Here is a 13,714-nt window from a genome sequence, read left to right as displayed (position 1 = left end):
GCAGATTTATCTGACACAAGTCCAGTACGAATAGACAAAAGGTTTTAGAAGCTAGGAGTAAGAAAGAAATAGCGATAGCCAAGAGAGAATCCAACCGAAAATGCATGGAAGCACAGGAATTAGGAACTCCAGATTACTGAAAAATCTACAGCAGTGTAGTAAATAATTGCCAATCAACAATTCTGCCACTATTCAACAATCATTAGGTTGCTTGCGTAGCAACCGAGAAGGCTAACATGCTTGCCAATCAGTATCCAGCAAACGACTCCTTTCCCTGAATCACCCCTTCTCAAGCGCATGATAGCATTAAAAAGACGTAGACACCTCTAAAACATGTGAACCTGATCTCATCTCAGCTGTACTATTAAAAAATGCTAGATTGAGGGTGTTCCAGTTCTCCCCACAAATGCCTTAACGAATCTTTCTTTCCTGACTGCTGGAAAACTGCTTCTGTTGTACCAGTTTATAAGAATTCTGGTGAAAGAACTGATCCATTAAATTATTGCGTTGTTAGGTACCTCTCCCTTTGCTAAAATATTTGCATGATATACAGTAGCGTCCAAAACCAAGGGACAACCTTTTTAAAACCTAATATTTGTTAGAAATAACAACAGTGAAAAGCTGAAATTTGATTGTTATAATTCTTTTTCCGTCCTTTGCAACTGATTCAAATTTTAGTATGTTATTATGGATGATAACGACTACCGCTTGTCAAAATTTCAGCTTTTCACAGTTGTTATGGCTAACAAATATTGGGTTTTTAAATTTTTTCCCTTAGTTTTGGACGCTACTGTAAATGCAGGTGTGACTCAGAGGTCAATCCTCAGACCTTCATATTCCTCATATTCATAAAAGACCTTCTACGATAAAATTGTATCTGAGATGGGTATATTTGCGGATGACACCATGCTACTATGCAGGCATGAGAGCAAATCAAATGGACACACATCTAAAGAAAATGGTGGAAATTTTAGAGGAAGACCGACAGTCCATAGGTGAATGAGATCAAAAATGGATCATAACATTCAATGCTGCCAAGACTTCTTTCCTTTTATAATTACAAACACCAATAATAGCTATGGCTCATAACATTACCTGAAAGTACTTCGTTCAAACTCCTTGGCTTAACACTCACATGGGACATGAGCTAGACCAGATACATCGAGGGCATTGCTAATAGGTCCCGAACTGTTAACTAAGCTTCAGTTTCTCTCCCACCGACGAAATGTTGCTTCTTTCTGTCTTTTTTAAAGGTACTTTAATGGTATATGCAAGTATTTTAATGGTATATGCAAGTATTTTATTGGTATATGAAAGTATTTTATTGGTATATGCAAGTACTTTAATGGTATATGCAAGTATTTTAATTGTGGATGATCTGAGGAACTCCAAGTCCTTGTACCCTTTCAATATGAATACCCGATAAAGTAGAAAAGTCACACCCATTCATAGTAGAAATCCTCATATGTTACTAGATTTTGGAATGCCCTTCCTTGTTTCTGCTTTCCGGACAGTACTGACATGCAGAAGTTCAAGTGTAATGTAAACATACATCTTCCTGCTAAATTTCCTAAATATTACACTTGCAAATTATGTCATAGATAGTAGCCCCTACATAAAAGTGGCACCATGCCTTGTTTGGGGTTAAAAGGCAATAAAAAACAATGTTGTATGATGAGCAAGAAAATCACGTAATGAAAAATGTTGATTAGATTTTATATTATACAACCGTGTAATAATGATTAAACACTATCAGATGATTTTATTTATTGACTCGATTTGATGCATACCAGTTATTTTTTATGTAAAATAAGTATTTTATTTTTATTCACAGGTTACAGTTACAGTGGACAACACATACAATAAACATAAAAATATTTATTCTTCTGAACTGAGCTTATAACGTTTTTTCGCATTAAAAGAATATAAATGAATCGACTTGTAGAAATGAAACACAAACTTGAGAACAGATTTTGATGAACACACATTGGAGAAAAGCATCAGGTAAAATGATTCATTGGAAACAAATGTTACTCTTGCGAAGTTCTTAGCTTAAAATTTTCAAAGGAGGTAAATATTAAGGCTCTAAATAAACTACAGAAAACCTTATTCTTGTTAAGCTTAGTTAATTTAAAGCAAGATTTAAAAAATACTTAGAAACGACAACTTTTTCGCAAAATATTTACTTGAAACGAAGGAGAAACTCATGTGAGAAAAACATACTTAAAAGAAACCTCATTCTTGAACACTCACGTATTACAAAAGATAATACCTTGAAGTGTGTGGTATACGATCTTAAAACCTGTTTCAAGTTATTGTAGATTTGTGAGTACAGACTAGCATCAACTTATTCTTGTGAAGTCTGTGGTATGACATCTTCAAATTATTTTGAAACTAAAAAGCACTTGCAAACACACACTGCAGAGAAACGTTTTTCTTGTGAAGGTTGTGGCAAAAACTTTGCAAAAAGATATCATCTTACGACACACATGCAAAGAATACATACTAAAGAGCAACACCATGCATGTAAAGTGTGTGGGAAAGCTTTTGCAACTAATGATGATATAAAAAGACACCTGCGAACACACACTGGAAAGAAACCTTTTTCTTGTGAAGTGTGTGGCAAAGAATTTACACAAAAATATAATGTTACAAAACACATGCGGAGAATACACACAGGAGAGAAACCCCATTCATGTGAAATGTGTGATAAAGCTTTTGCAACGAATGATTCCTTAAAAACACACTTTCAAACACACACTGGGGAGAAACCTTTTTCTTGTGAAGTGTGTGGCAAAGAATTTACACGCAAATCTAATGTTACGAGACACATGCTAAGAATACACATTGGAGAGAAACCTTTTTCACATCAAGTTTGTGATAAAGCATTTGAAACAAATTCTGACTTAATATCATCACATATGAGAACACACACTGAAGAGAAACTGTTTTCGTGTGAAATCTGTGGTAAAGAATTTACACTAAAATCTTATGTTACGAGACACATGCGAAGAATACACATTGGAGAAAGACCTTATTCATGTAAAATATGTTTGAAAGCATTTGCAACAAAAGAGAACATTAAATCACACATGAGAACACACACTAGGGAGAAACCTTTTTCTTGTGAAGTGTGTGGCAATGAATTTACGCGGAAATCTCATCTTACGTCACATATCCAAAGAATACACACTGGAGAGAAACCTTATCTATGTAAAATATGTTTGAAAGCATTTGTAACAAAAGAGAACATTAAATCACACATGAGAACACACAATGGGGAGAAACCTTTTTCTTGTGAAGTGTGTGGCAAAGAATTTACGCAGAAATCTCATCTTACGTCACATATCCGAAGAATACACACTGGAGAGAAACCTTATTCATGTAATGTTTGTGCTAAAGCATTTGCAATAAATGCTGACTTAAAATTACACATGAGAAAACACACTGGAGAGACACTTTTTTCTTGTGAAGTGTGTGGAAAAGAATATACACGAAACTCCCATCTTACTACACACATCAAAAGAATACACACTGGAGAGAAACCTTATTCATGTAATATTTGTGACAAAGCATTTGCAATAAATAGTGAATTGGGATCACATATAAGAAAACACACAGGAGAAAGACCTTTTTCTTGTGAAGTGTGTGGCCAAGAATTTACACGAAATTATAATGTTATAATACACATGCGAAGAATACACACCGGAGAGAAACCTTATTCATGTAACGTCTGTGATACAGCATTTGCAACTAATAGTGAATTAAAATCACACACGAGAACACACACTGGAGGAAGAACTTGAATGCCTACTAGACATTATCCTCGAGTGTCTAAAGTCTCTCATTATAGTGGTTTGTCAGAACAACCTGGCATGAGGATACTTTTCCCCAGAAGTAAAACCTAACCAAATATTCAAAATCACATAGTATTTGCAGCCCAAATAAAGTCTCCTTCCTATGGCTAACTCACATTAGCTTTTATGAGGAATGGTGCACCTTCCTCAAGTGATATTATGTAATAGCACAAAGCTGGATATTCCACCAGACTAGATAAATTCTTGCCCCGAAATTGAGTTAGACCAAGATACCAGAATAAAGGTACACTACAACATATGAAAATGGTTAATTGGGGAGAGGAAAATTATGTTTTCGATTTCTTTACTAACTCCGTGTTTGAGAGATAAAAACTGTAATGGAACATTCGAATATCTATTTCATATAGAGTTCAGAAATTGTTTAAACTCCATTAAAACATATTTAGAAATAATAGATTATTTTCAAATTATAAAATAAAATATTCAAATTCAAAATAATATGAATTTTTCGATATATTTGTGATCAATTCTTATTACATTACAAATAATATCGTAAAAGCCATGAGATTACATTTTTGTCCAGTTTTTTCTGCATTCTGAAAATTATATAATTCAAAGAAACAAAATAAATTTTGATATGTGAAATAAAAAATAATAATTTTTTAGTTAATTTTCTTTCAAACTAGTCAAATATCGACCAAATTGAAAACTTATTTAGGGACTTAACATTTTTATGTGAACTTTTGCAAAATAGACGCATGAAATTGTGACGTCATCTATTGATGCGCTTGATGCGAGTAACAATGAATGTTTTTTATTTTGTATTTAATACTGTAATTTCATTGATTAGGAATTTATTTTACATTCAAATAGTTTACTCAAAGATTAAATTATGGAAACATAAAAAATATTCATCATTATTGTAAGAAATAATTAAAGAAAATCTGTTTTTACTTTCAGTGGGGGTTAAAAAGATAACACATAAATAAAATATTACGTGACTTTTTTGACATCTATGGAAGACCAGAAGCGACAATAACGTACATCTTTAGTTCAGTACACATGTTATTTGTTTATTTTCGTATTCAACATTTTGGACCGACTTACATTAAAGTGAATTTTTCTCCCTGATTGTTAGTTGGTAATAATTTCAACTTAAATTCAGTTTTACGGTATCTTTTATGAAATTGTTTGGTGAAGGTCAAGACACCCTCCTCTCCTCATGTTAAGAATGGGTTTCTAAATCTGAAAGGTATTTGCCAAAAATCTCTTGAAACTTCTGAGAAATTCGTTTTATTGTTTATTACAAGATAGTTTTACCGTGACCAACCCAGTCGATTGCCTTTGTCGAAGTTGCTTTAATCAGCAGCAGTAGCAATTTAGTCGTACAATGATTGTACATCATTTTTAGTCATACATATTTAGTGAAACCCCATTATATGCAATACTTGAACTTTTTAAATTCAATAATAACATGGTTACGCTCGCTAGCAGACGCATCAAATTGTAGATGGCCAAAGAAATTAAGCTAAGTGAAATTAATCAATCCTAATCTTACCAAAATGGCAACTGCTTTTTTAAACTTTGTTTAATGTATTTTAACTATATGCGCATATATTGTCTTTAACTCTTTGCTTTCATGCGAGCCGTTTTCTATTTTTATTTATTTATTTTATTTTATTTATTTATTTATTTTTAGCTTTTTACCAACTGTTTATACCTTCTCTTTAAATTTATTTATTTAATGCATTTTAATTACATATGCATATAAATGGTCTTAAACTCTTTATTTCCATGCGAGTCGTTTGTGGTTAGAACTCGACTCGGAAAACGAATAGTCTATGCAAGAATACTGAACAGAGCGAGGACTTATCTTTCTTTCTACTATAGACGACAAAAGAACTTTATTTAAGTAGTATACTTAATATCTGCAATCACCGTACGCTTGCTTGTATTAAAATGTCCTCCATGATATCCATACCAAACCACTGAACTTGGCTTATAATTTAACTGTCACTATATTTGTAACTGCAATATACATAATCTTAGCTGTGATACTAGGGTTAATTTTCTGAGTAGATGCAACACTCTGTGCCTGACCTTAATGACTACAATTCCGAATCCCAATGAACTAGTTGTTCCTATAACTGGGAGGGAAAAACCTAATAGCTAGCTACGAAATCTTATACATTTTACCTCCAAGACGATTGCGTTTGTCTTACCTGCATGCAAAAAAAAAAATCCCCCCCCTTTCTTCAAACTAAACCTTACCTGTAACTCAAAAATCCTAATGGAAATCTATCTGTAAATAAATAACCCCTTTTCTCTTGAACGTTAACAATCTACTCCTTCCAACCTATCTGCCACTAAACTCCCACATCGCCCCGCATTTGTAGTGGAATCGCTAACTTCCAGCCCCTAACCCTCACATGCAAACTGTTTTAATAGCCATCATTAAACATGTATACATTTCTACCTCTAAGGCATGCATTACAGCTCATTCCTATCCAGTAAGGGATTTAACAGCCTAAACACTCAGAGGCAGGTATTTAACAACCAAAGTACTCAGAAGCAAAGTGATCTGCATTACATAACTGTCTCCTCGAGAGTTTTGCAACAATATGTTATTGAAACGACACTCCTTGTTATGCAAAATGTCCCATGACTCTTACTTGAAAATACCTACAACTTCAACTCTATTCGCACCTACTGAAAACCTGCTCATATATCTATTCACCTAATTACGCATGACTCAAAACTTGCTGTCTTATCCATACTATATTGCACTTACATCTTAACCCTCCTATCATCTAAAATAGTTTGGGCACAACTCGTAGCGCAATTCTTAATACCTACTCATACTGTAACATTATCCTAGACCTAAGCTAACATAAATAAAATAAAAGGGTGAGACTCAAACCACATTATCTCCTCCCTAACAAGCCTTCTTACAATCATAGATGCTTAAACTGCATGAACTTCACTCACCCCCTTTATCCATTAACAATTAAATAGCAATGTCCCTAAATCACTTTGAGGAATCTAACTAATCAGCAGAGATATAACCCTCACAAACTAACCCAGTAACACTAACTAACCACACGGGGTCGCAGAAATACCTGGATTAGAACCTAGGCACAGAGAAACCCCTCTCAGTGCTGACAGAACCAGTAGGTCTTCCCAGATCATCCGTCTAGGACAGGGGTCGGCAACCTTTTGGAGAGTGAGGGCCAAATAAGTATGTAGTATCATGGAGAGGGCCAAACAGTATAGCTAAGTGTAATGGAGAACCATATATAAAATATATAAATAAATTGGAGGGTGTTAAAAGAAAGGATTAATATATAATAATTTTATTTAAACAATACTCATTATAATTACTATCACAATAAAAAAAAACAAAGTCCTTTTTACAAACAAAAAACAAGAAATGATTAATGAGACCCCCTGTTTCTGCTTATTGTGTGATAACTTGTCTACATCAGGTGAAATATTTGTTGATGATAAAAGCAAAACATCATCCAGGTGATCGTCACGCAATCTACTTCTCAAATGACTTTTTGTATATTTCATTTTGGAAAAGACTTGTTCACAGGCATATGTACTGCCAAATAATGACATCATCTGTTTCGCATTATCCATGATGTTTTTATATTTTCCGCTTGGCAATATATATTTCTTGTAAAAGTCAGCAGTGGATTCGAAATGATATTTCGATTTCAAAGATTCATTGCACTGCAAGTCAATTAACTCCAGCTGATATTCTTCTGCCACGTGCTCAACATCTGTTTCGTAAGGAGTACCAAATAACTTAAATAAAATTCTATATTTCCGGAAGTCAGCAAAAAGAAAACTCTTTTCTCAAATCCTTAATAGAGCTCACAAAGGAGTCCGGTATAAAATATTTCTTGTGATTTTGGAGACTTGAGAAATGAGAGTAGTTTCCCTTTTGAAGCTGTGATTCCCACAGTTGAAGTTTGCTCTCAAAAGCATTAATTTTACTAAACATCTCAAATACATCCTTTTTCTTTCCTTGAAGCTCAAGATTCAAAGTGTTCATGTGGGTCGTGATGTCCACTAAAAAAGCTAACTTGCCAACCCACTGTGGATCTTGAAAGTGATAATTGTCTTGTTCTTTGCTTTCTAAAAACATGGAAATCTCTTCTCTCAATGCATATACTCGCTCCAGCATTTTCCCACGGGTAAGCCATCGAACATTTGAAAAATATGTAAGGTCGCCATACTCTGCTTCGATTTGTTTTAGAAATTCTTGGAATTGGCGGTGATTCAGCCCTCTTGACAATATAAAATTCACTGTTTTTACGACCACTGCCATGATGTCCTTAAAATTCAGTGATTTTGCACACAAGGCTTCTTGATGAATAATGCAGTGAAGTTTGATTATTTGTTTATCGATACCTATATGGTTTTGGAGCAATGCAACAAACCCCTTTTTCTCTCCAACCATTGCTGGTGCTCCATCTGTGATTACTCCAGAAAGCTTTGATAAATCCAGATTCATTTCGGTAATCCATTTTATTACGCTTTGCAAAATATCTGCTCCAGTGCTAGTGTCTTTCATAGGAATCAATTTTGCAAATTCTTCCACAATATCAAATGTTTGTGTTACACCCCTCACAAACACAGCAAGTTGACAAGTATCCTTAATATCTGTGGTTTCATCGATAGCAATAGAATAATACTCCAGATTATTTAAACTCCCCTTCAATCCACTTCTGACATTTGCTGCCAATTCTTCAATTCGCATTGTTACTGTTCTTGACGACAAGCTGATAGCAGAAAATAATTCCTTTTTTTCTGGACAAATAACATCTGCTACCTTTTAAAACCAACACAAATCAAGTATCTGCAGAATGTCTTCTTGGTTCCTCCTCTTCTCTTTTCTCTCTCCCAACTGTCGAGCACAGCATATAATAACAAAACTCTAAAGCACGTCTGACAGCACTGACTTCTTCCAACAGTCTGCCCCTCCTCTTAACAACACAGGCTTTTTATATCGCAAAATCGTTCACCTCTATTTGCATATTCTTCTAACTCACGTGATCACTACTCTATAAATAAGAGTCTTGACCGTTTCTTTTTATTTCTTTTTATTTATTTTCGGTGACCGACCCGCACATGGTCTATCCAGGTAAGTCACGCATTTCTCCACACTCTCCCCTGATCTCATGATCACAAACAGGACATGTGGGCAATCGTCGTTGGCGGGTACTCCTTCGAAGAATCGGGGGCAGCCAGCACTTCCTCATTGCTGTTTTCTTCATTACCACCATCATTACTACCAGTCTGTTCCATTATCCTGTCTCGTGGTTCCATAGGCGGTGTCTCACAATCAGGGCAGGGGGGCAGTATCCGTCTTTGTCGGGTACTTCTCCGAAGAATCGGAGGCGTCATCTCCTCGGTGTGCTCCATCATCCCTTCTCGCGGGGGTTTTGCAATCACGGGGGGTGGGCAGTATTCGTCTCTGTCGAGTATTTCGATGAGGCATTACTTCTTTGTGTCCATCGCTCTCCTCACTATTGTCATCAGTATGTCCCATCATTCCCTCGTCTGGTTCTGTTGGTGGTGTTTCTATGCTCACCTGAAGGGGCAGTAAGTGATCAGGATCATCTCTGAACGATGTGTGATCCTCCTCATCATCCTCAGAATCAGAAGAGGTATAACAAGGGCGGATATCTTTTACGTGACGTGGTATGCCACCAATCAACATGATCTGAGGACTTATGATTTCGTCTATTTTTCCCCGGAAAAATTTCGTAGTGCACCCAGCATTCGGGGTTTTTATCAAAACAAGGTCTCCCACCTGATATGGCGTATTGACAACACTCACCACTGATGGTATGGCATCAACTCCTTTCACACGCTGTTCATATTGGTAAATCCCATTGGCTGGTGCAGTTGCTGGTGTTGCATTGTCCTTGGGTGTTATATTATACCAGTACACAGCTTCTGGAATAGAGCACTGCGTCCTGGCTGCAATTCTTTTGATGGTGCGGTGACACCGTTCTGCTATACCATTACCCTCGGGATAATATGCACACCGATAATGCATTTTAATCCCCCATTCGTGGACGAATTTCTGAAATTCTTGACATCGAAATGTGGCGGCATTATCAGTCAGAATTTCAATCGGGGCACCACGTTAAAAAAAGACGGCTCTCAACTGTTGTATAATGCTGGCTGCATCCTGTCGTGTCAACAGGCGCCATATTGTGAAACGTGTCGGGCCACAATCCGTCATGGTCAAAAAATGTTTGTCCCCATAATGTGTTATGTCCATCCCTACTCGCTGCCAGTTGCCCTCCACCTCGAGCTTCCCTTTTTGCCATTGGGATGGTGCCGGATCAATTCTCTGACACTCTTCACACGAACGTATGGCTGCTTTCACTGATGCTTTTGTAGTTGCAGGGCATACTCTTCGGACAAAATATGCAGTCCTCTGAATTCCAGGATGTCCAATCTGCTGGTGTATCATACGGATCTGGTCAGGTGTTAATTGATCCGTTACAGTCGCGCATGTTTGTTGTTGAAGATCGGATCCCTGCCTCATTGCATCGATTCACCTCTTTGGTACTCGAGTCAAGCTATCAGCCAAATTCTGCATCGACGAGACTAACGTAATGTCTACCTGCAAGCTGTATTCGTCAACTAGACGCTTAATTATTGCTAGTCTCCTTCGTACTAGCATTTCACTTGCAGCTCTAGTCTTAACTCGAGCCTTTCCAGTCAAGGTGTCGGTTAACCAATGGTAAACACACAATGAGTCAGTGTGGAGATGCACAACATTAGTCTGCCATTGCAATGCGAGATTAAGACCTTTTAACGTGGCATCAAGTTCTGCCAAATTTATATGTTGGGCATCATTTTTCGGACGAAGCCAGCATGCATCTTCCACAACAACACCTAGTTGCTCCAACACGACACCTGTAGCCAACGAACTTGCGTCAACCCATGCATTTAGTTCGTTTCCAGACACTTGCCACTCACCATGGGCAGGGTCATTCCTATGCACTCTGGACAACATTTCAGCCATCATTTGTTGGAGAGAATCATCATCCGCAACATCGTCCCATCCTTTTGTTACTGTAGTCACTCGTCTTTTCACCACTCCTGTTGCCGATCGGAGCCATCCACAGACAGGTAGATGTCCTACCAATTTACCACAGATAGAAAACACAGTACGTCTTGTTAATACATTGGGTAACTTTGGAAGTGGGCTCCCTCGCTTCCATCGCAACGTATTGCCCTCCTCCCAGACCTCGAGGCCTAGCACGGGCACTCCATCCTTTAGGCGCTTAGGGTCTTTGCTTATTAACCCAAACGCTTTCAGTTTTATTCAAACTGCATCCGCAGACATTATGTCCTCATTAACATAGATGTCATCTATGTAGGCTGAAGCAGCTTTTGCTGTGGTCTCATCCTGCATCAAAACATTTTTAATAATGGTTGTCATAATCAAGGGTGCTACGTTTAGGCCAAAACCCAAACGTGTCAAACAATATAGTTTTCCCTTGAGTAGTACTGTCTGAAACGGCCATAATGACTCATGGACACGTATCTGCAGGTAGGCCCTCTTTAGATCCAGAAGTGCTACATTGTTCCTTTTTTGACGCCACTCTCTCAGTTTAGCAGCGCACACATCTGCGTTTCCGGTAAACGCATCAACATGCCGATTCAACTCTCGGTAATCCATTACAGGACGAATTTTTTCTTTGTTGTTCAACAGCCATGAGCGGAATTAATCCCTTGGGTGGTCCCAGACGTTCCTGTGGGTATGGTATTAACCAACCGTTGTCAACCCACATCTGAAGTTCTTCTTCATATGCGGCCCTATTCTTGGTAGAAACTGCATACTCTGGAATCGTGTTGCACAGCCGATCTGGTTCCTGGCCCATGGCCCATTTCCACTTTGCAGTCCACACCCTTTCGTTGTCATCAAATGTAGCACAGAAGTCCTTTTCGTCAATCGACATGGCTGCACAGACGTCTTTCCCTTCTCCAAGCCTGATACCTCTAGCTGCTGTGATTGTAACGCCTCCTAGTGCTTGTATTGCATCAATTCCAAGCAACATGTCGTAGCCAAGGGGTTTCTCCTGCATCACCAGAACGTCAATTTTAGCTGTGTCACCCTTCTCAGTACAGATTGTGACTGTCCCTTCACCACAACATACCCGTGATAAGCCATTGATGGTCATAACGCCGACTGGGTTCCTCCGCCACACCGGACAGCAATGGGCACTAACTATAGACCGGGAACACCCCGTGTCTATAAGTGCTGAACACTGCACATCATCAAGTTTAACGCTAATGACAGGCAATCCTGTGTTTATTGGTTGGCAGGGGGCAAGGGTAGCGATAGTACCTTGCCTCCAACTTCGTTTCCCGAACAGTTGCGAGATATGTGCCCAAACTTATTGTAGCGATAGCATTGCACTGGTCTCTTTGATTGTGGATATACACCTCTCCTATCACTCCGGCACTCTTTAGCAAAATGATTGGCCTCCCCACATTTATAGCACACTGGGGTGGCATGCTTATTACTATCTGGAAGAGAGTCCACATTGCCTCCATGTCGAAAATGAGCTGCTGCTGCAATTGGTTCCTGTTCCTTACAGATGTTTCGAGCTCGGGCCAATAACTCATCAGTTGACAATTCATCGATTCTTGATGATGCCCGCAACAGTTTACTGACCTCCTCGGGTAGGCCTACCAAAAAAGCACAGCTTAATATTTTATCGTTGACCCCACCAAACGGTACAGATAATTTTCGCAGGTCGGCTAGGTACACAACTGTTTCCTTGGGTTGAAGTGTCCGGCTCGTGAACTGTTGCCACGCAACAAATGGATCTGTACCAAACGCTGTATACAGGCTCTGCTTGATTTTATCCCAGTCTGGTTCATCCCCGAGTTGTTGGTAGACTGCATAGGCCCCTCCGGTTAGCCGCAAAGGGATAACTGTGGCTGGTTCTTTAATTTTGCACAGTTTACAGATTTTCTCTGCCTTTTCAATCCATTCGACGACAGCCGGTCCAGTGGTAGATCCGACGAACTCGGGTATTAAGCGAATGTCGAATCTGTCCATTGTTAGTCACCGCACACTAAGCGGCGAAATAGCTTAAAACCAACACAAAGTCAAGTATCTGCAGAATGTCTTCTTGGTTCCTCCTCTTCTCTTTTCTCTCTCCCAACTGTCGAGCACAGCATATAATAACAAAACTCTAAAGCACGTCTGACAGCACTGACTTCTGCCAACAGTCTGCCCCTCCTCTTAACAACACAGGCTTTTTATATCGCAAAATCGTTCACCTCTATTTGCATATTCTTCTAACTCACGTGATCACTACTCTATAAATAAGAGTCTTGACCGTTTCTTTTCTTTCTTTTTATTTATTTTCGGTGACCGACCCGCACGTGGTCTATCCATGTAAGTCACGCATTTCTCCACACCTTTAACAATAATTCTTTGAAGAACTCTCCATCAGTAAATGGCTTCATCTTTTCTGCAATTAGTTTTGACACCTCGTAACTAGCGCGAATATTTCGGTCACTTTCTCCAACTTTTCTAGTAAAAAAGGATGATTGCTTTGTAAAATTATTTCTCAATCGTGCAAATTCGTGCTCTCGTGCTTTTCCGGTAAAACTGTCGTAATAATTACGACGAGTTTCATAGTGCCGTTTAATATTTGAGACTTTCTTCACGGCAATGGTTTCTTGACAAATTAAGCAAACACATTTTGCAAAAATGCTCAATGAAAAAATATTTAATTGTCCAGGCATCGTTAAAAATTCAGCACTCCAAATCCACTTTTCTTCTCTTAGCTTCCATTGGCTTGTTTTTGTTCAGACAAAAAACTATTTCTGGAAAGGAAAAAGAA

General features: G+C 38.1%; 1 protein-coding gene and 1 pseudogene across 2 annotated transcripts in view; one reads left to right on the top strand and one right to left on the bottom strand.

The window, feature by feature from the left end:
* Nucleotides 1-13,714, top strand: part of LOC145269750 (uncharacterized) — a 51,807-nt gene that overhangs the window by 15,838 nt on the left and 22,255 nt on the right. Inside the window, exon 2 of one of the 2 annotated variants that reach the window (XM_080125480.1) lies at nucleotides 1,835-4,949. The exons of the other annotated variant lie outside the window; for it this stretch is intronic. Within the exon in view, the coding sequence (XP_079981606.1) occupies nucleotides 2,370-3,806 (1,437 nt within the window). The 5' untranslated portion in view covers nucleotides 1,835-2,369 and the 3' untranslated portion in view covers nucleotides 3,807-4,949. Of the gene's footprint in view, nucleotides 1-1,834; nucleotides 4,950-13,714 lie in introns of those variants that run through there. 2 annotated transcript variants of the gene reach the window in all.
* Nucleotides 7,657-8,586, bottom strand: LOC145269203 (general transcription factor II-I repeat domain-containing protein 2 pseudogene; annotated as a pseudogene).

The sequence above is a fragment of the Euprymna scolopes genome, chromosome 45 (genome assembly GCF_053919585.1).
Source record: "Euprymna scolopes isolate OS-2025 chromosome 45, ASM5391958v1, whole genome shotgun sequence".
Lineage (NCBI taxonomy): Eukaryota > Metazoa > Mollusca > Cephalopoda > Sepiida > Sepiolidae > Euprymna > Euprymna scolopes.
Note: the sequence above shows the minus strand (reverse complement) of the source record. Positions and strands in the feature narration are given on the sequence as shown.